Source organism: Mastigoproctus giganteus, chromosome 5, assembly GCF_048544385.1.
Source record: "Mastigoproctus giganteus isolate SK-2022 chromosome 5, ASM4854438v1, whole genome shotgun sequence".
NCBI classification, from domain to species: Eukaryota; Metazoa; Arthropoda; class Arachnida; order Uropygi; family Thelyphonidae; genus Mastigoproctus; species Mastigoproctus giganteus.
Window position 1 is genome coordinate 85895769 of NC_143579.1, and position 24250 is coordinate 85920018.

The 24250-nt window shown below is 37.8% G+C and overlaps 1 protein-coding gene across 2 annotated transcripts in view; it reads right to left on the bottom strand.

The window, feature by feature from the left end:
- LOC150085539 (inositol polyphosphate-4-phosphatase type I A) overlaps window positions 1–24250 on the bottom strand; it is a 557621-nt gene that overhangs the window by 287265 nt on the left and 246106 nt on the right. For both annotated transcript variants that reach the window (XM_090373328.1, XM_090373327.1), the window contains exon 10: window positions 2709–2908. In XM_090373328.1, the coding sequence (XP_090229454.1) occupies window positions 2709–2908 (200 nt within the window). The remainder of the gene's footprint in view (window positions 1–2708; window positions 2909–24250) is intronic.

Consider the following 24250-nt stretch of genomic DNA (forward strand, 5'->3'; position numbering starts at 1 on the left):
GAAGCCTATGATAGATACAAGTTGATCTGTAACCAAGTTACAAAGGAGGTTAGGCAGGCAAAGGCAGATTATGAGAAATCTTTGGCAAGGGATGCAAAGAAAAACAGCAAAGAGTTCTTTACGTGTGTAAACTCTAGAAGAAAGGGGATGAATCAGATTGGTCCACCTGATATCGATTTGTCAACTGTTGATGATCCTGCTCAGGTAGCTAACAAACTAAATAAATATTCTGCATCGACATTCACACGAGGAGTTATTCAGCGAGGGGAATGGCCAGTAAGCTAGAGAATCTTGTAATCACTGAGAGTAAAGTGGAGGAGAAATTGTTGAATATAAACAGAAGAAAGGCAACTGGGGTGGATGGGATCTATCTAGTTATATTAAAGGAGACAGCAAAGGAAGTAAGCAAACCCTTAGCCATAATTATGAGAGCTTCCCTGGACTCAGGGGAAGTACCCACAGACTGGAGATTTGGAAATGTGACCCCAATTCACAAAGGAGGATCAAAGGGCGACACTAGTAATTATAGACCTGTGAGTTTAACTTCTGTTCCAGGAAAATTAATGGAGGCACTGGTTAAAGAAGCACTGCAGGATCATCTAGACAAGACTTTAGTTACAGCGCGGACACAGCATGGTTTTGTTAAGGGGAAGTCTTGCCTGACCAATTTGATTGGATACTATGATGCAGGGAATAACTTTGATATTATATACTTGGACCTGAGAAAGGCTTTTGATACTGTTACACATGGAAGACTGCTGCACAAATTGGAGCAGTGTGGCATTGGTGGCAAATTGCTGCTATGGATAAAGAGGTGGTTGAGGGGGGAGAAGGCAGAGAGTGGTAATCAATGGACACTGCTCATCGGGGACTAATGTTATTAGTGGAGTCCCTCAGGGTTCAGTGTTGGGTCCATTATTGTTTCTGTATTGATAAATGATATTGATGATGGTATATCAAGCTTAATGTTCAAGATTGCAGACGATACAAAGGTTGGCAGGGTTATCAAGGACACTACTGACACTATGCTGCTGCAACAGGATCTGGAAAGGTTGAGCAGATGGGCTGAGAGGTGGCAAATGAAGTTTAACATTGACAAATGTAAAGTACTACATATGGGAAACAGCAACCCCAGAGCAACGTATTAACTCTGTGGTACTACACTGACAGTGGTAGAGAATGAAAGGGACCTGGGGGTGTTGTTGTGCAGGAAGATATGAAGTTTTGTGAGAAGTGCAGACGAGCTGCAAGAGTAGCTCATGGTGTCTTGTCAATGATATACAGGAATTTTTCTAGCAGGGATAGGGATGTGATTATTCCCTTGTACAAGGCATTGGTCAGGCCACACCTTGAATACTGTATACAGGTCTGGAGGCCTCATTTCAAGAAAGATGTAGAGCTGCTGGAACGAGTACAGAGAAGGGCAACAAGATTAGTGAATGGAACAAAGGTGTCTTCTTACGAAGAAAGGCTTAAGTTTTGAAAATTACAGTGTCTGGAGACTAGGCACCAGCGAGGTGATCTGATAGAGGTGTATAAAGCCTTGAATGGTTGGAGCATGCTCAATGATGAGGGGATTCTTCCTCTTGCTCAGAATAATCACCTGAGAGGGCATAAATTCAAATTGAGGAAAGACAGATGTAGGATAGACGTGCAGAAATTTACCTTTAGCCAGCGGGTGGTTGGTTGGTGGAACAGACTTCCATCCCTTGTCGTAGAAGTTGATAGCCTAAATAAGTTTAAGGCTCAGCTGGACAGGTATTTTGAACAAACGGAGCGGTGAAATGGGAGCAGGTTTTTTTTTTTTTTTTTTTTTGGCTAATGCTGCATAAGCTTGCTTTCTTGCATCATATGCCTCTACTAATGCGTGCTTTGTTAAACTTAGAGTTATTCTGACAGATAAGAATGCAGAAATAAATTACCAATCTTTAAAGATAGTTCCAAAACAAAGTGTACAATACCAAAATGAATGAAGATAAAAATTTCAAGATATAAGTGACACTAGAACTGGAGGTATAAATTCATACTAAGAGGGAAGAATTACAGACTGGATTGTACAAATTTAATTTTTGCAGCAAATTACAATTCATTTCAAAACTGCAACTACGTTTCTGTTGGTAGTAGGCTTGGCCTACAGAGCTTTATAGTTAGATCGTGTCACATTTTTGTTCATATAAACTTGCAAATAACGACAAATTAACTCTCTTTTCTCTTTTCCATATTTCCAACCAATTAACTTTTCCCTTCCTGTCTTACAAAACAGATTATTTTATATTCCTCTTATCTGATTGTCATGGCTTATTAACCTTGCTGACCTTCCCATGCTTCCCAACATGCTTTCCCAATTCTTCCGTCCCTTCATAAAACACTCTTACTTTATTACAAAATTATTACTCAAACTCGAGAATTTTCTTCTTCTATCTCTCTCTCACTCTGATTACTATTACTCACCACATCCATCTAGTGTTGTTGTGCTATACATCGATTAAAGAAGTGAAGATTATATAAAAATAAATAATTAAATTAAATTAAGCAGAAAACAATAACATGGTGCATTTCATTATGTTAACTTAAATTTGCGCTACATTATAAATACCAAAGATTAAATACCAAACAAACACTGCATTTAATGATTGAAAAATCTTTTGATCCACATAACAGTATGACAATGAATATAACAATGCTAAAAAGAAAAATAAAATACATACAATAATAACTGTGGAAAGATGAATGAAAGTTTGCTTTCCGCCATTATTTCATGAATGTGAAGCTCAGCTCCTAGTCCTGTATGGAAACGGTAAGTCTGTGTAGTGAAGTTCGTGTAAAGTGATTTCATCTGGCTCAAAACCGGAATACCGACCTGTGAGGTAAGCCGAGTTGGAAGAGAATAACTACGAGGGCGTTCTAACTGAAATTGAAAAACACACAAAAAAAAAAAAAAAAAACATATTTATGAAGATCATTAAACAACAGTGCTTTAGACAATCAAGTTTGGGCAAAAGCCTCTATATGTACATGGCTGTGATCATAGTCAACAAACTGATTGCAGTCTCATCAGTAGACAGGCATACATTGTGAACACCTGAAAAATGTGGTAACAAGATATATCCACAATGTGAGATGGTGCACTAAGTGAAGTACACATAATTTAAGTTCAAGGAAAAAGCTCAAACTATGAAAGCAATATGAAGTAATTGTACATGGGCATAGCCTCTTTATGGACATAACTGTGCACAAACTGGATTTGCTACTTAGTACAACTTTCTTCACATCCAAAGACAACATACCCTTCATCACCACTTGGAGATCCCTGTGAATTTACTAAAGAACATAACGGGGAAATGAGCCCGGCACTGCTCTTACCCATGAACTGTGAGGACAATAGTATATGTGTCAGTTTTCATTTGGTTATTTAAGTTTTATGTTCTAAATCTCATGGTAAGATTCACTAATTTTTGAAATATAATTTAATTTGCAATGTAATTTGTTTAATTAACGCATCCTATATCATTTAATGTCATCTTATTTTGTTCTTTAACACATTAACACGTTAAGCATGTGAAATTATTCAAAACCCAAATTATAATATATATTTATCACCAAAACTCATAAAAAAAAACTTATTGTTTTAAAAAAAAAGATTTGTGAATCATCTCGTAGTTAGCATATGTAATAGAAAATTTTTCATGGCAGCCAACTACCAGTTAACTCAATTAACTCAGACATGTTGTAACTTGCAGAATTTGCTGTATGAGTCAGCGCTGTGCATAAATCTGCAGTAAGGACACAGACTTTGTTGTGTATATTGTACTGTATTTAGTAATTTGTTATATGGTTTTTTTGTTACAAAAAAAAAAAAAAAAAAGAACCAAAAACATGGATAAGAAGAGACCACTAACTGAAGATGAGCTTCAGCTCTATGCTAATATAAGTGACTTGGAATTTGAAGAGCTTTTTGATGAGTTGTATGGTTCTGGTTCTGCCAGTGACAATTATGAATCTTCTCACGATTCAAATGAGGATAGCAAAGTTGAAGCCAGCTCCCAGCCTGAAGATAATCCAAATTCTCCACAGGAAAGTCCGTCAAATAATGACAATAATTTGTGGAATGAAATAGTACAATATCCTCCACAATTTATTTTTGAAGAGAACATTGGTTTGAAAATGGACACAACAGAATTTAGTGTACAAAAATTAGTAGGCATATTTTTTGGAAGAGTTTCTACATTATTAGTCAAACAAACTAATTTATAAACTTTGAAAGAAATTGAAAATGTTGACAATCGCGAAAATCTGCCCAGTTGTCAAGATGGAAGGACACCAACATCTCAGAAATGAAAGTGTTTCTTGGACTTTTGTTACAAATGGGTCCTTTTCTTTTCCTTCAATAGAGCATTACTGGAGTACAAGTGCATTCTCCACTGTTATGTTTTGGTGATCATTTATGAATTGAAATAGTAGCATTAGTTGAGGCATATGATGAAAGAAATGAAGCTCATAAAGCATTAGCCAAAAAAAAAAAAAAACTTTCCCATTTCATCCATCCAGTCACTCCAAATGTTTGTCTAGTTCACCCTTAAATTTATTTAAGCTATCGACTTCCACAACAACAGATGGAAGCCTGTTCCAGCAATCAACTACCCGCTGGCTAAAGGCAAACTTCTGCACAACTATTCTACAACTGTCTTTCCTCAATTTGAATCTATGCCACCTCAGGTTCTTAATCTGAGCAAGTGGAAGTATCCTGTCAGAATTGAGCCTGCTCAAACCATTCAAGGCCTTATACACATTGTCAGATCACCTCGCAGGTGCCTAGTCTCCAGATGCTGCAACTTGCAGAACTTAAGCCTTTCTTTGTAAGTGCACCCCCCCCTCCCTTTGTTCCTCTCACCAATCTTGTTGCCCTTCTCTGTACTCGTTCTAGCAACTCAACATCCTTAAAATGAGTCCTCCTGATCTGTATACGTTACTCAAGGTGTGGCCTAACCATTGCATTATACAAAGGGATAATGACCTCCATTCTCTGCTAGCAAAATTTCTACATATCATTGACAAGACTCCATTACCTGCTCTGGCAGCCCATCTGCACTGCACAGAGAACTTCATATCTGACTACATAATTACCCCCAGGTCTTTTCATTCTCCGTCTCCCTGAGTGTAGTACCACACAGTTTGTATGTTTCTCTTGGATTACTGCGACCCATATAGAGTACTTTGCATTTGTCAAGGTTAAACTTCAGTTGCCATTTCTCAGCCCATCTGCCCAACTTTGCTAAATCCTGTTGCAGTAGCATACTGTCTTTACTGTCATTAACAAACCTGCCAACCTTTGTATCATCTCCAACGTTGGATATTAGGCATGATATACCTTTATCGACATCACTGATAAATAGACAAAACAAAATTGAGCCCAGTACCGAACCCTAGGGGACTCTGCTAATAACATTAGTCAATGTAGAGCAGTGTCCATTTATTACCACAATCTGCAATCTCCCACTCAACTATTCTTTTATCCATTGCAGTAACTTGCCCTCAATGCCGTACCACTCCAATTTGAACAGCAGTCTTCCATGTGCAACAGTATCAAAAGCTTTCCTGAAATCCAAGTATATGATATCAAAATTCTTTTTTATATCCAGTTCCTTTGTGACCACATCGTAGTATTCAATCAAATTGGCCAGACAAGACTTCCTCTTAACAAACCCATGCTCTGTCTGACCTATTACTGCTGTCTTGTCTAGGTGATCCTGTATCACCTCTTTAACCAGTGACTCCATTATTTTCCCCTGAACAGAAGTTAAACTAACAGGTCTATAATTATTTGTGTAACACTTTGAATCCCCTTTGTAAATTGGGGATACATTTGCACTTCACCAATACATGGGGACATCACGTAACTCTAAGGATGCTCTCATAATTATGGCTAAAGGTTTGCTTACTTCCCTTGCTGCCTCCTTCATTATAACTGGATAGATTCCATCTGTCCAGGTGCCTTTTTTATGTTTAACTTCAACAATTTCTCCTCCACTTTGCTTTCAGTTATTACAAAATCACTTAGCTCCCTGTTAGAGTTTGATAAACTTCTGGCATTCCCCTCCTTGAATAACTACTCATGTGTGAATGTAGACACAAAATACTCATTCGGTTTATCAGCTACTTGAGCAGGATCATCAGTAGTTGATTAATTAATTAATTAATTACTTAACAAGTACAGGTCACTGTTGAAAAAAAGCCGTGAAGTAGGGTTGAATTTGAAAATGTCTGCAATTCTGCCCAGACACAATAGGAGGGAGTATATGATGAGAGCCTTGTCGATCAATTCGGCCCTGGAAAGATTGTGCAAGGCTCAAGGGGTAGAATCTTTTTCAGCCTGGACTGTACTTGTTAACAGGAGAGATTGCTTCTACAGGGATGGGATACACTTAAATAGAAAGGGTGCAAGAATATTTGCTGATGCTATCGAGGCAGTGTTAGGTGGGTCGGAAAACTGCTAGCTTGGGGGGGGGAGACAAAGACTAATATATTAACAGTAGCCACTGGCAGAGGTGAAAGAGATTCTTGCACTGCTTCTATTGGAATGAGCAGAAGCCTGATGCAGGATATTTCAGAGACTGCTGGAAGTCATTGCGGAACAAGTAAACACATGGGCTGTGTTAGGGTAGCTAAGAATAGAAACAGGTGCATGTATACTTGCGTTTACACCAATGCTAGGAGTTTAGTAAATAAATTTGATGAATTTGAAGTATTGCTCAAAACATCAAAGGCAGATATTGTTGGGATATCAGAGACGTGGTGTCACACAGATATAAGGAATGCGGAACTGGAATTTGGGGAATACAATGTGTATAGAAAGGATAGACAGGACAGGAGGGGTTATGCTATTAGTTAAGAAACACATAAAATCCAAGGAAATGAAGCCAGTCGACATCGATGGACAGGGCAGTGTCGAGTCAGTTTGGTGTGACATAAGCATAGGTAAATCAAAATTGAGAGTAGGAGTGTGCTATAGGCCTAATGACTCTGATGAGTATAATAAGATACTGTACAGGGAAATAGAATGGGCAAGTAAATCAGAGAGTCTTATAATGGGGGATTTTAATTTCCCAGATATTGACTGGAATTTGTGGGTTGGTCACTCACACACTAGCAAGGCTTTTGTGGATTTATTGGATGATTGTTTTCTACACCAGCATGTTCGGGAGGCAACTAGAGGGAGTAATACTCTTGACCTGATTATCAGTAGTGATTCTTCATGCATTAAGAATCTGCAGATAAAGGAACCACGAGGTGACAGTGATCACAGTGTGCTGAAGTGGGATTTACTCAAGAAGGTAACTACCATCAGAGGTAAAGGGAAGGGTTTTTGCTTTCGTAAAGGCGACTATGATGGTCTGAAACAGTATTTAAATTCTATACAGTGGCACCAACTGATGATGTTACCAACAGAAAATTCAAAATGGGGAGCATTCAAGGAACTAATCTAGGAAGCTACCAAACTTTACAAACCAACCAAGAAATATTGTTCAAGGTTCAGGTCTAAATGGTTGTGAGATGAACTAATGAGACATATGGCAGAGAAGAAAAATGCATGGGATACATACAAATTAATGGGTGACATGGAAGCCTATGATAGATATAAGTAGGTCTGTAACCAAATCACAAAGGTAATTAGACAGGCAAAGGCAGATTATGAGAAATCCTTGGCAAAGGATGCAAAGAAAAACAGAAAAGAGTTCTTTACCTATTTAAACTCAAGAAGGAAAGGGATGAATCAGATTGGTCCACTGGATGTTGATGGTTCAACAGTTGAGGATCCTGCTCAGGTGGCTAACAATCTAAACGAGTATTTCGCATCTACATTCACACATGAGGAGTTATTCAGGAAGGGGAATGTCGTAGGTGAAGTAAACATTGGCAGTGAGCTAGATGATTTTTTAATAACTGAGAGGAAAGTGGAGGAGAAATTGTTGAGGATAAACATAAAAAAGGTACCCGGGGTGAATGGGATCTATCCAGTTATATTAAAGGAGGCAGCAAAGGAAGTAAGCAAACCCCTAGCCATAATTATGAGAGCTTCTTTGGACTCAGGGGAGGTACCATAGACTGGAGATGTGCAAATGTAACCCCAATTCACAAAGGAGGATCAAAGGCTGACACAAGTAATTATAGACCTTTTAGTTTAACTTCGGTTCCAGGAAAATTAATGGAGGCACTGGTTAAAGAAGCACTGCAGGATCATCTGGACAAGAATTCAGTTACAGCTCAGACACAGCATGGTTTTGTTAAGGGCAGGTCTTGTCTGACCAATTTGATTGGATACTATGATGTAGTCACAAAAGAACTGGATGCAGGGAATAACTTTGATATTATATATTTGGATCTTAGAAAGGCTTTTGATACTGTTGCGCATGGAAGACTGCTGCACAAATTGGAGCAGTGTGGCATTGGAGGCAAATTGCTGCTATGGATAAAGGGGTGGTTGAGTGGCAGAAGACAGAGAGTGGTAATCAATGGACACTGCTCAACGTGGACTAATGTTATTAGTGGAGTCCCTCAGGGTTCAGTGTTAGGTCCATTGTTGTTTTCTGTATTTATAAATGATATTGATGATGGTATATCAACCTTAATGTCCAAGTTTGCAGATGATACAAAGGTTGGCAGGGTTGTTAAGGACACTACTGATGCTCTGCTGCTGCAACAGGATCTGGAAAGGTTGAGCAGATGGGCTGAGAGGTGGCAAATGAAGTTTAACATTGACAAATGTAAAGTACTACATATGGGAAACAGTAACCCCAGTTCAACGTATCAACTCTGTGGTACTACGCTGACAGTGGTAGAGAATGAAAAGGACCTGGGGGTAATTGTGCAGGCAGATATGAAGTTCTCTGAGCAGTGCAGACGAGCTGCAAGAGTAGCTCATGGTGTCTTGTCAATGATATACAGGAATTTTTCTAGCAGGGATAGGGAGGGATGTGATTATTCCCTTGTACAAGGCATTGGTCAGGCCACACCTTGAGTACTGTATACAGGTCTGGAGGCCTCATTTCAAGAAGGATGTAGAGCTGCTGGAACTTGTACAGAGAAGGGCAACAAGATTAGTGAATGAAACAAAGGGTTGCTCTTATGAAGAAAGGCTTAAGTTTTGCAAATTATAGAGTCTGGAGGCTAGGCATCGGCGAGGTGATTTGATAGAGGTGTATAAGGCTTCGAATGGCTTGAGCATGCTCAATGCCGATGGGATTCTTCCTCTTGCTCAGAATAATCACCTGAGAGGGCATAAATTCAAATTGAGGAAGGACGGATGTCGGATAGATGTGCGGAAATTTGCCTTTAGCCAGCGGGCAGTTGGTTTGTGGAATAGACTTCCATCACTTGTTGTTGAAGTTGATAGCCTAAACAAATTTAAGGCTCAGCTGGACAGGTATTTTGAACGAACGGAGGGGTGAAATGGGAGTAGTGGTTGTGTTTTTTTTTTTTTTTTTTTTCGGCTGATTCTGAATAAGCTTGCTTTCTTGCATCATATGCCTCTACTAATGCTAATCTGATTCATCCTGTTCCTTCTAGAGTTTACATAAGTAAAGAAGTCTTTGCTGTTTTTCTTTGTATCCTTTGCCAAAGATTTCTCGTAATCTGCCTTCGCCTGCCTAACCTCCTTTGTGACTTGATTAGAGAACGGCTTATATCTACTATAGGCTTCTGTGTCACCTGATAATTTATATGCATTCCATGCATTTTTCTTCTCTGCCATGAGCTTCATTAATTGATCCTACATCCATTTACGTCTCAAACTTCAACAGTATTTATTAGTTGGTATGAAAAGCCTAGTAGCCTCCAAGATTATGTCCCTTAAGGCCATTTAGAATTCACCGTTGTTCCCACTGTATAGAATTTAAAAACTGTCTGCGACCACTGTAGTCACCTTTACGAAAACAAAAACCGTTCTCTTTACCCTTGATGGCAGTTACATCTTTAAGTAAATCCCACATGCGTACACTGTCATCACTGTCGCCTAGTGGTTCCTTTATCTGCAAATTCTTAATGCATGAATAATCACTGCTGATAATCAGATCGGGGGTATTACCCCCTCTTGTTGCCCCTCGAACATGTTGCTGTAGAAAACAATCCTCCAATAAATCTACAAAAGTCTTGCTAGCGTGCGAGTGAACAACCCACAAGTTCCAATCAATATCTAGAAAGTTAAAATCTCCCATTACAAGACATTCTGATTTACTGGCCCATTCTATTTCTCTGCACAACTGTTCATTGTACTCATCAGAGTCATTAGGCCTATAACATACTCCTACTCTCGTTTTCCCTTTCCCAGTGTTTATGTCACATCAAACAGACTCAACATTGCATTGTCCACCTGTGTCAACTGGATGCACTTCCTTAGATTTTATGTGTTTCTAAACTAACAGCATAACCCCCTCTTTCCTTCCTACCCAAATAGATTCCAGTTGATATTACGATATTTTCACTTTGCATATAATTCATTACAATCTGCTGATAGGCTATACAAAGTAAGACCGATTTTGAATCATTTCAATAATGTAATGCGCAATAATTACATACTAAATAAAAACATCTGTATTGATGAGTTAATGATGATGTGGTGTGAGAGAATGAGTTTCCATCAGTACATAAAAAATGAAAAGCACAAATACGGAATCAGACTTTAGAAACTGTGCGAGTCCCACCGCGTGTTATGAAAATAAAAATTTACTCTAGTAAATCAGAAGAAACTGAACAAAACATAGGTCATACTGCTGAAGTTGTGCTATACTTGCTTGAGGACTACTTAGACAAGGGATATGTATTGTATATGGACAATTTTTATAATTCCATTGCTCTGACGAAATTGTTGTCTGCTCGAAAAACTTGCGTAGGTAGAACATTATGCACCAAAGAAAAGAAAATCCAAAAGATTTCATTGTGCGAAAATTGAAGAAAGGGGAAGTTGCATGGCAACGAAGTGGCCCTGTATGTAATGGCCTTAGTATGTAAGTGGAGGGATAAAAGAGAAGTTCTCACTATTTCTAATAAACATGTTGAAATGTGCAACCGGAATAGAAAAATTTTGATAAAACCAAACATAATTCGAGATTATAATAGCAGGATGTCTCGTATTATTCAGATTTAAGAAAAACCATCAGATGGCCAAAAAAATTGCATTACATATTATAGAAATATATATACATAATGCATACATTCTTTTCCGTCAAGTTATGGGTTCTGACATAAAATGTCTGAAATTCGGAGAAACATTCATTGAATCTTTGATTGGAGAAAAAATTCTAAACGTTCCAAAGAAGATTTGGTCTTAATGTGAAATTCATTATTTAGAGGCTATACTACCAACTGAAAACAAACCAAGTCCGACTAAGCTGTTTGAGTGTCGAGCATGTACAAGAAATAAAAAATTGTGTTGAGTATATACAAGAAAAAAAAAATGCTGCAAAACACACTATTATTGTCCAGTGTGCCAAGATAAGCCAGCTCTTTATGTAGAAGAATGTTTCAAGAAATATCACAAATAAACAATATTATTTTCGTGAGTTTTAGTAATACACTTTTCTTTATGTATTTGTGAATAAAATTTTTTTTTGGGAATAAATTTTCTGTTTTCTGACAATGTAGTTGATTTTTCATTCTTATCCCAAAGGCCCACTATCCATCAATTGCACTTATTTGCTATGAATATACTCGTAGCTGCGACTGAAAGGCAAGTTATACCAATCCGAGTTAACTCATATTTGGCAGTCAACGTGTTAATGTCTTATGTTATTTAATACTTCTTATCTGTAAACCACTGGCCTTTTGACTGTGAAGTGAAGCGCAACATTATTTAACCTTTTAACCAGTTACAATCAAAGGTTGTTGCAATAAAGATTCTCTCTCTCCCTCTCTCTCTTTCGCTGTAATGGCACACAATTAAATAAAAAGCAGTGTTCATGGGAGCAGTGTTTTTTTATTTATAGCAGTGCAATACCAAGGCAACTTGCGATGAAATTTGCCTCCACAATGTGAGATTGATGCACTAAGTAGCAATTCCAGTTTGCTCACAGCTGCATAGATAACGTGGTAATGACCAAAATGTATGACTTTAAATAGCTTGTGGCTTTTACCGTGAACTTAATTATGTCTACTTCATCATCTCGCATTTCATATATTGTGGATATAAAAAAGCAATATAATTCTCCATTGGAGCAGCGCAACACAAAGGCAACATGTGGTGAAGTGTCTTCACAAAATGAGATCGATGCACTAAGTGGCAAACCCAGTTTGCTCACAGCTATGTACATAAAGAGGTTATGTCAAACATGTAAAACATCAGTGCTTTTTATTACTGTTTTGATTATCAATTATGATGGTAAAATTTTAATACAGTGCAACTTCAGTAATCCAAATGCACAAAATAATCTTTGAACTTTCACTAATCAGAATCAGATTCTGGTTAATTTTTTTTATTTTTAATAATTAAAAAAATATTTTAATACTAACATGGAATTTTTAATATTATGCATTGAAGTTTTAAGAGTACCATATATCAATGCTTGTTTATAATACTGTTACAGAAGTCGATGGAAGTTCGGAGAACAGAACTGTTAATCATGTGCTGTCTACATTCAATCAACAGCAGAAAGTTTTCCCATGCTCTCAAACCAAAGAAAGCTTCAGCATTGCTATTCAGGAAACTTCTTGGCATGAAAGAAAATGGATACCCAGACTAATAACATTCTCAATAGCTAGCAGTACAAAAAAACTACCAAAGTTTTTTACAGTCTTTTTATAATGCATTAATCACCAACTCTCTGATGGCAAAGAATGAGTAATTAATGGCTGAATTCACTAAAACCAATTCAGTTTTGCTGTAAGTTGCGCAGTCGAGTGCAACTTCACTGATATCATTGATAAATAGACAAAACAACAATGGGTCCTTCTCAGCCCATCTGCCTAACTTTTCTAGATCCTATTGCAGTAGCATACTGTCTTTTCTATTATTAACAACCCTGCTAACCTTTGTATCATCTGCAAACTTTGAAATTAAGCCTAATATACCTTCATTGATATCATTGATAAATACACAAAACACCAATGGGTCCAGCCAGAACCCTGGGGGACTTCATAGACTAAATAACATTAGTCTATGAAGAGCAGTGTCCATTGACTACCACTCTCTGTTGTCTTCACTCAACCATGCCTTTATCCATTGCAGCAACCTGCCCTTAATACCAAACATCCAATTTGTACAGCAGTCTTCCATGTGCAACGGTATCAAAAGCTTTCCTGAAATCCAAGTATATGATATCAAAATTATTTTTCGCATCCAGTTCCTTTGTGACCACATCATAGTATCCAAAAAAAATTGGCCAGACAAGACCTCCCCTTAACAAACCCATGCTGTGTAAACTATTACTGCAGTCTTGTCTAGATGATCCTGCAATGCATCGTTAATCAGTGACTCCATTATTTGCCCTGGAACAGAAGTTAAACTAACTGGTCTATAATCGATAAATCCCATCACTTCCCATCTGAGCCATGCAGGTTGAATTTCGATTTGTCAGAAAAGATGACTGTGTCCCATTGCTCTTTTGTCCTTGAAACATGCGTTTCAGCCCAAGCAAGTTGCTTCTTCCTCATCTGTTGGGTCAACAAAGCCTTCTTCTTGGGCCGAAAGGCATGCAGACCACATTCCGAAAGCTGTCTTTGGATAGTTCGTGCACTTGTTTCAACACCAGAGGCCATCTCAAAGTCCAGTTTTAGATCAGGTGCACTAGCATGGTGATTACAGAGACTTAGCCGTTTCAAAAATCAATCTTGGGAAGGCAGAGTCACTCTCTTAGGTCTTCTCTTCACATCACCAGTTTCACACATCAATTTCAGCACCAGGGATACTGTTGATAACCTATTTTATCAGCGATAGCATGTGTAGAAAGTCATTCCTGGGACAGAGCAACAGCTACACTTTTTTTTTTTTTTTTTTGGTGTCACTTGAACATATGGAGTCATGCTTGCATTTCCGCAAAACAGGATACTAATGAAAGTGTAAAACCTTCCAATGCCGTATTTATAGAAATGGCTGATGCAATACCTTGCAATTACTATCTGATGCAATACCTTTGCTTTGCGAGAAACAAAATGACTGTAATCAAACAATATCTTATTTCACTGCAAATGTTACTTTTTGATGCAGTTTTTTTGTCTGCCACTGTATATAATGTAAACTTGATAACCTAATACATATAACATAAACTTGAGAGCATAATACATATTATTGGTGTTGTATTCTCAAGTTAAATTGAATTTAAACTGAAATCATGCCTCAGACTAGAACACCAGACTCAAAGTAGCAGAAGTGCTGTGGCTCGGGGCACAACTGAATGAGGAAATTCAACAAATCATGGCCCCCAATGCATTAGGGCTTAAAGCCTCAGGCTGCGAAAGAGATTAGACTATGTGTATTTTAGTGCAAATGCATCATTTATACACAGCAAATAGCTGTGCATAAATTGCATTTGCACTAAAATACACACAGTCAAATCATGGCCTTAAGAGACTTGCAATGTTTGTGGATCTATCTGGAATGAGACATGATACAACCAAGGGGATGTCTTTGTGTGTGCTTGGTGCAAGGACTATGAGGAAATTAGGTGTGAGCTCAGCTTAGGAAGAGAACCACGGTATTCTGCCAGGGGCAATATTAGATGACACTGTAGAACAGATATCTTGTAATGGCAAGAAAGGTGACATTGTTGTACTGTGAGCACTAATGAATATTAAGAATAGGAGATCTGAGGACTTAATTAACAAGTACAGGGCAACGATGGGAAAAAAGTTACGAGTTAGGATTAAATTTGAAATTGTCTGCAATCTTGCCCAGACACAACAGGAAGGAGTATGGTAAGAACCTTGTCAATCATTTTGGCTCTGGAGAGACTGCAAGGCAAATGGGGTAGAATTTTTCATAGCGTCTGTGCTTGTTAATTGAAGAGACTGTTTTAAGATGGATGGGTATGGCATAAATGGAATGGGTGGAAGAATATTCACTAATGGTGAGTCAGAAAACTCATAGCTTGGAGAGATACACAGAATAATAGATTAACCAAAGCTGCAGACATAGGTAAAAGCGATTCTTGCACTGCTTCTATTGAAACTGCAGTAGTCTGGAGAGCAAAGGTGGTGTAAATTTAAAACTCTGCTGTGGGTCATCATGGAAGAAGTAAATAAATGGGTTATGTTACGGCAACTAAATTGAAGGAAATTAGGTGTCAGGAATTTCAGGAAAGCTCCATTCCTGGAGCTTTCCTGAAATTCAAATCCAATTTCCTGGAGCTTTTGATACCACCACACATAAAAACTGCTGTACAAACTGGAGAAGTGTGGCATTAAAGGCAAGGTACTGCTCTGGATAAAAGGATGGTTGGGTGGGAGAAGATAGAGATTGGTTATTAATGGACACTTAATCACCAATTAGTGTTCTTCACGGTTCAGTGCTTGTGTCCATTGCTGGTTCCTATATTTATTAATGATATTTATGAAGGAATATCTGCGAACTTAATGTATAAGTTCGCAGATGATACAAAGGTTGGCATGGTAATTAATGATGGTAATTAGGGTAAGTAATTCACTGTTGTTTGCTCTCAAGAGCAAACAACACAATGGAACCACAACTTGAGGAGGAACAGTAAGTAAAAGAACTACAATCTGGAGTGCCAAAGTGGAAACAGACAAGATCACAATATCCAGAAGAAAAGAGAAAGAAAGCCCTAGCAGAAGTCAAGGGAATGGATCCCATAAAGACCACACCAAACTGAATCAGACATCCAACAGAATCCTGAGGCAAGTCACAGACCACCTCAATAGATGAATAATACTGGATTATTTCAAAAACAACAAAGTAACACTAGACACTATCCGCACAGTATTTACTGTGTCACTGTAGGAGCTACCAGGATGAACAGAAGGGAAATCAGAAATAAAATAACACAAAACACAAAGACAAGGAACCACCCACCTGGGAAAGAAGGCTGCAGCAGAAGAAAGAAAAAATATGAGTGAAGATAGACCAACTGATCCAGTACAAATGGGATAACAGTAGAAGCTGATCAGAAAAGTGAAGGCCATCCTCAAGAAAGACAACATTCACAGAAAACACGAGACCTATAATCAGAGGATTGAAGAATACACCCTCAAGCAGAAACTCTTGACAGTCATCAAGAGACTTTGCCATTACAGGGAGAGTGCCCAGAGGAAATCAGACAACAGGATATTTGATGAAAACCAGAGAGCCTTCTACAGAGAAATTGGACAGGAGGAGAAGGAAGGCAATGGATGCCCCAACTAAAAGGCACTCAAGTTCTGGAGTAATCTGTGAAGCAGCGAAGGTAGTCATAGCGGCTGTGCCCAGAACAGGGCACAACCATTATGGCTAACTTCAACCGAGATCGACAGGATAATGATGACTAAGAGTGACCAACACCACCCGAAGTTGGAAATCAAGAGACTGATCATGGCCCGGAAAGAATGTGAGAGGGGATTGACTGACCTCATTGAACAAGAAAAGAAAGCAAATAAGAACCTGCAGAATTACTTCCAGGAAAACAAAGCACCAATCTACCAAGCCATAAGAAAGACAGACAAATGGTATGCAGTATGCAATCTCAACAAGGAAACCACATTCACACAGATAGAAAGACAGTTGAAGAAGACATTCCATGGCACACTATCAAGACTACATAGATAAGATAAAATGGCTTCCAATGCTTAGCTCACAAAAGGAAAGCTCTACCCCAAGACTGAAAGATTCACACTCACCATCCAAGATAAAGTTATTGACACCAGGAAGTACAGGAAATATAGTGCCAAGGATCCTGGAGTAACAGATGACACATGTCGTCGGCACCTGGCCACAGAAAAAATTCAGTACATCAACTGTAGCATGAAAAAGGCATCTGGGGTGGATGGAATCTATCCAGTTATATTGAAGGAGGCAGCGAGGGAAGTTAGCAAACATTTGGCCATAATTATGAGAGCATCCTTAGATTCAGGGGAGGTCCCAATGGACTGGAGATGCGCAAATATATCTCCAATTCACAAAGGGGGTTCAAAGGGTGACACAAATAATTATACACCTGTTAGATTAACTTCTGTTCAGGGGGAAAATAATGGAGTCACTGGTTAAAGAGGTGATACAGGATACCTAGACAAGAGTGCAGTAATAGTTCAGACACAGCATAGGTTTGTTAAGGGGAAGTCTTGTCTGACCAATTTGATTGGATACTACAATGTGGTAACAAAGGAACTGGATGCAATAAATAATTTTGATATCATATACTTGGATTTCAGGAAAGCTTTTGATACTGTTGCATATGGAAGACTGCTGTACAAATTGGAGTAGTATGGCATTAAGGGTAAATTGCTGCACTGGATAAAGGGATGTTTGAGTGGGAGACGGCAGAAAGTGGTAATAAAAGTCCACTGCTCTATGTGGACTAATGTTATTAGTGGAGTCCCCCAGGGTTCGGTGCTGGGCCCATTGCTGTTTTGTGTATATATATATCAATGATATGGACGAAGGTATATCAGGCTTAATGTCCAAGTTTGCAGATGATACAAAGGTTGGAAGGGTTGTTAATGACACTAAAGACAGTATGCTACTGCAACAGGATCTAGAAAAGTTGGGCAGAAGATGGGCTGAGAGGTGGCAACTAAAGTTTAACGTTGACAAATGCAAAGTACTGTGTATGGGTAGCAGTAACCCAAGAGAAATGTACCAACTGTGTGGTACTATGGGCTGCCAGAGCAGGTCATGGAGTTTTGTCAAGGATGTTATTATTTATTACAGTAAACCCTCGATTTAATTGACTAATAGGGGAGAAGGGGTGTCCGTTAATGCGGAAAGTGAAAGTCTGTTAAATCAAATGTAACCTTGGGGGGAGGAATTTTATTTTTTTTTTGTTCTTAATGTAAAAAAAAAGTTTTAATACAAAATAGAGTACTGTAAAATATAAAATTATGTTGTAATTTGGCCTTTGATTTACGGATATCAGAAACAGTTTATTTTTTTAAGCTGTAAATTTCACAAACACGTGCTACTGAGACGCCTTCTTCTAATTTCTCAATTAGCTCTAATTTTTGTGCCGCACTTAAGTTTACATGCTTTCTTTTAACTCCTCTATCACTTGATGCCATCTTAAATTGTAAGGATTGAAAATTATTTAATAAATAAAGTCACAATTCGGAAATCGCAGAAATACTCTGTATACAACCTGACCCCACGATAGCTTGAGGCAGACCGAGACCAAAACAAAGCGAGTCAGTAGACCTGCAGTTTAGTGTCCCAAATCACATTCAGCTCACAAGTCACTGCCTACTCTTATCTGTAATCTGGGAAAACAGCTATTTGACCATGTTTTCAGAAAGAAGAAAAAAAAAATAGACTGACTACAATTTCCTGAATTTGATTATAAAAATAAAAATAGGTAATTATCAAAACAATAATGGAAATAGGTAATTATTATTAATTTTTAATTAATAATAACACAAGTTTTGTATAACCTAAAAAAAAATAATATGGTCAAGATTAATATGTACATTACTGTATTATTATTTGTCTGGTCCGTTAAATCAGAAATCCATTATATCGGGGTCTGTTAAATTGAGGGTTTACTGTATTATTATTATTATTAGACATATGGTGCAAGGAAGCCTGAGGCTTATGCAGTACCAGCCAAAAAAAAAAAAAAAAAAAAAAATTCTGAATTACCCTGAGAGAGAAAGAGAAAACAAGAGTCAAAAGTAGAAAGAATCACAAGAAAGAGAAGAGTGATGGTATCCAGCTGAACACCATATATATAGGAATTCTGCTAGCAGAGACAAGGAGGTGATTATTCCTTTGTATAAGGCAGTGGTCATAACCACACCTTGAGTACTGCATACAGGTATGTATTTTAGGAAGGATGTAGAGTGTAGAGTTGCTATAACAAGTACAGAGAAGGGCAACAAGACTGGTGAGAGGAACAAAGGGTTGTGCTTATGAAGAAAGGGTTAAGTTCTGCAAGTTGTAGCATCTGGAGACTAGGCACCTGCAAGGTGATCTGATTGAGGTGTATAAGGCCTTGAATGGTTTGAGCAGGCTCAATGCTGACGGGATACTCTTGCTCAAACTAAGAACCTGAGGGGGCATAGATTCAAATCGAAGAAAGACAGTTGTAGAATAGATGTGCAGAAGTTTGCCTTTATTCAGCTGGTAGTTGATTGCTGGAACAGACTTCCATCTGTTGTTGTGGAAGTTGATAGCTTAAATAAATTTAAGGCTGAACCAGATAAACATTTGGAGTGACCAGATCAGCAAAATGGGAAAGTTTTTTTTTTGTCTGATGCTGTATAAGCTTGCCTGCCTTTCTTTCTTGCATTATATGCCTCAACTAATGCTAATGCTAATGTAGGGTGATCACCCAGATGGAGTACACTCAGAGACCCAACCAGGATAATACATCAGAGGCTAGAGCAAAAATACTAGCTGTCAAAGAAAATTTACCATATTACAAGAATGAGCCTCAGGTTACACCAGAGACCTCGAATTGCAGAGTATATCGGGACCATGCCAAAATAATGGACAAGATTATCACCCACAACAGAATAGACAAAAACCTCATCAACGAGAAGGAAATGGTGACTTATGCGATTTACATAGTGGTGCCCAACATCAGCAACCTCAAGAAAACATATGAGGAAAAGATCAGGAAATACTCAGACCTAAGACAGGAAGTCAAAGATATGTAGCATATGGAATAAGTAATGACCATCCTGATCACTGTGTCAACCACCGGCATGGTGTCAAAGAGCCTCCAAAAGAACCTAGCAGCAATAGGTATCCCAGAGAACTTTTACATGGAACTCCAGAAAGCTGCAATGCTGAATATCTGTAAGATAGTAAGAGAGTTTGTCAACAAAGAGTAATAATAATAATAGTAACCAGACACAAAACAACCACCCCATGCACTTGGCACTAGTACCTGTCACAGGACAGAAAAAACCCCCATAAAGGAGAAAGTTTTTTTCTTTTTAATAATAATAATAATGTATCCTATATCCTGTGATTTTGGGGAATCTGGTATTGGCAATCTTCATTATGTGGATTAGACCTCACTGTTAATGGAATGTTAGGATATTTGATGCCGTTCTTGCTTTAATGGACATCACAACATGTTGATTTATGTCACGCAGAAATAATCATCATCAATGTGGTTTTCACCAAACCTCAGGAATAACAGAAAGCATACTTTTAATTTTCCCACTTAACAACATCCTCAGACTTTTTTTTTTTTTTTTTTTTGTTAGTTGTTGGCACATCGGCTTCTGTGGCCATAATGCACCTCCCAAAGTTTTTGCATTTTACTCTGATCCAAGCACGAGGCAGGATTCAAACCCACGACGTTTGGGTTGCCAGGCAGGCACTTTACCCACCTGGCTAACCCGGTTGGCCCTCAGACTTGTAGTGAAGGTAATATAGCATATATGTGGAGCTCAAGTTTTGTCATTACCAATCTTGCAACCAAAGTAGAAAGAATATGCATGTTTACTGTAGCTTTTCTTCCTTTGAGTTTTTGTCATAAACTTTGATACACATAGCTGAAATTGTCAGGATGGTTCAGACACTTTCTTTGATTATGCTCAATTCAAACATTTTAACAATACAGTGCTAAGAAAAAACACAGAAGAAACAAACAATATGCAATAGACAATCAGATAAATTAAATAATAGAGTCATTGGTTAAAGAAGTAATGCAATATCATCTAAACAGGACTGCAGTTATACTTCAGACATAGCATGGGTTTGTTAAGTGGGAAATCTTGTCTGACCAATCTGACTGGATTGTAGTGTTACTTTTTAGTGACATTACAATTGTAGTGTCACTAAAAAGTAACACTACACTTGCCTTTCTGTTGTTGAGAGAGAGAGAGAAGTGAACACAGGCAAAGTTGAACATGCTAGCATTAGTAGAGGCATATGATGCATGAAAGCAAGCTTATACAGCATCAGCCAAAAAAAAAAAAAAGCCCCTTCCCATTTCACTGATCCATTTGTTCCAAATGTTGTTTAGTTCTGCCTTGAATTTATTTAAGCTATCAACTTCCACAACAACAGGTGGAAGTTTGTTCCAGCAATCAACTACATGCTGGCTAAAGGCAAATTTCCACACATTATTCTACAACTGTCTTTCCTAAGTATTATATTCCCCAATATTACTATTATCTATGAGTAAACACAAACATTATTCATTGTCATATCTACTTCCCTACATAAGATATACCTATTATGGATAAAGACAAAACCTGTATAAAATGGTGGACATGATGTGAAATTGGAAGAATTAAATATATTTAATATAATAAAAATTTAATATAATATATTAATTATATTATATTAAATATATTTAATATAATAAAAATTTAATATAAAATTTAATATAATATATGGCCAATGTAAATAATAATCAAATTTTTATATAACCTAAACTGATTATAGATAAACAAAATTTATCTATAATCATATGTAACGCTACTCTGCATTTTGAAAAAAATTCACCAAAGGGCGTGGGACTTGTGAAATGTTTCTGAATCATTTTCTAATTCTGAATTCAAAAATGACTTCCATCTGTTTCCATCATGTCAGGTTTCTTCAAAAATTACAAAAAAAAAATTTGATTTCTCAGAAATGTTTATTAATTTGCCAGAATTTGTGCACTGAAATTATAACAAAATGCATCTTTTACCAGGCTTTTATATTTAAATACATGTTGAGAACACTATTAAAAAGATAAGTGTGGTAAAAAGTCCACTAAACACCCACCTCTCATTTTAACAACTGATCTTTTTTTTTTTTTTTTTTTTTGTCCTTGCTTTTTCCCATTATATAATGGGGTCAGCATTTTTTTTTTTTATTGTTTTGGCATGCAATTTTTTTTATGGCCAGATGCCCTTCCTGACACCAATCCTCACCCTTTATCCGGGGCTGGGGATATGCGGTGGTCATTCCCTGACACTCCTCATCCAACGTATTTGGTGGTCACAGGCTTGAACCCCGGTCTAATCAAGAAGCGTGTGCCTCACACTAATGCTCCTGCCCACCTGGCTACGGAGGCGCCAGATTTTAACAACTGATCTACGATGGGTCAAATTTTTTGTTTCTTTGATGTTCTTGCAGATCCTTCTACTAAGTCCCTCTTCAGCATCCAACAATAGTCAGTCATCATGTTGACATTCAACCTACCCTTATATTTCATTTACATTATTTAATGTCCTGGTGAAACCACTCATCCTGTTCTTCACTAACACTACCTAGATTTTCTAGGAAACAGTTGATGTGGGAGTGTAAAAAAGTAGCTTGACACTCATGTTGCAGCCCAGCTTCTTGAAGTTTTCTAATGCATTTTCAACTATATTCTTGTAGTCTGGATCCTTGTTGTTCCCCAAGAAGTTCTCAATAACAGACCTGAAGCTAATCTATGCCTGTTTTTCTCTTTATTCATAGTTTCCCCAAAACGTTGGCCCTTCATCAGTTTGCAAATTTGAGGTTTAACAAAAATACTTTGTTTTAATTTCTTCTAGGTAATCAATGGGAATTTAGCACAAAGGTAGTTGAAGCAGGGGCCACTCACAAGGTAAGGCTTTCACAAACTGTTTCCAATTTGATGTGAAAGGGTGGAAGGAGACAGTTTTTAGGTCTATCAGTGGTTTGTGAACTATGTTCTTTGATCCAGGCAACAAACTGCCCCGCTTTAGTCAGATCTTGACATCCCAGCACTTACTGTTCCACTCACACAAAAAGCAAAACATTTTTATGTAGACAAATTGCTGTCCAAGTAACATGCCGATCACTTTAAAGTCAGCGGAGACAAACCAACTATGTTCTTTACACTTAATATTTGTCAGCAACTTCTTGACATATCCATATGTTTCTTTCAAATACGCAGAGTGAGCTACTGTAATTGACCCATATTTATTTTCATTGTTGAGGATTTCCATCATATTTATTTCCAAAGATGAGTCTCAAAGGAGCAATACACCATCGAGACTCCTCTTTCATGAGCCAATAAAAGTCTCCACTGTGTAGGATAGTAACTAATTTCTAAATAGTTCAATTAAGTCATTTATATTTCTGCAAAAAAATCATAGAATCATCCAAAGAAAAGTAGGGGACTATGTCTCAATCTCTGTATCTGTACCATGAGAGAAATGTCCCATGTGCTAGAAGAATTTTTTAATTAAGTCAAGAACAAAGGAGTTCTGTAGATTCCTTTGGTAAATAAGGGTAGTCAGGTAAGAGGTTATCCACGCGTTGGACAAGATTTTGCAGCTCTGTCAAACACTAAGTTTTTTATTTATATTTAGCCATTGTATTGACTTAATTGTTATATTAAACTATAAAGCGTTTAGGGCGAAAGCCTCAAGCTATGGAAAAGGCTAGACTATGTATAAGTATAGTGCGAAGGCATCAATAATACATAGACAAATCTGAATGAACAGAATATTAGCAAAGCGGCACATAAGCAACAAAGCGGCATAATTAAGTTATATCTCATATTGTGAATACCTTCACGAGTTGCCATGATATTGCACTACTTCGAATAACTTTTCCATAGCTTGAGGCTTACGCCCTAAACGCTTTATAGTCTAAATTACCCCAGGGGCTCACATCTGGCGAGTATGGGCTTGGCACACCCAGGGTCTTGAGCAGGATATCATCATTCTTGACTTTCTTGTTGATTCCTTTCTACTTCTCTCTCTCTCTCTCTCTCTCTCTCTCTTTCAGGGTAATAGGGAAATTTTTTTTTGGGCGGTGCAGCATAAGCCTCAGGCTTCCTTGTACCATATGGCGATTAATAATAAATAAATACATCATACACCATCAGGCATCTCTCATATTGTGGAGTTATACTTCATAACTGTTTTGCCATCATTGCATCACTTGGGTACCTACCCACCCACTGAAGAAGGGCCAAATAGCCCTGAAACGGTGCCGTCTGGGTGGCGGTATCCATCTGCGAATAAGTAACATTAGTCTTCTCCTCAGGTAAAGCATTGCTTATTCAAAGTAGTGCAATATCATGGAAACTCATTGTGAAGGTATTCACAATACGAGATATAACTTAAAACGATGCCGCTTTGGTAATATTCTGTTCATTCTGTTCATTCAGATTTGGCTATGTATTATTGATGCCTTCGCACTATACTTATATATTGT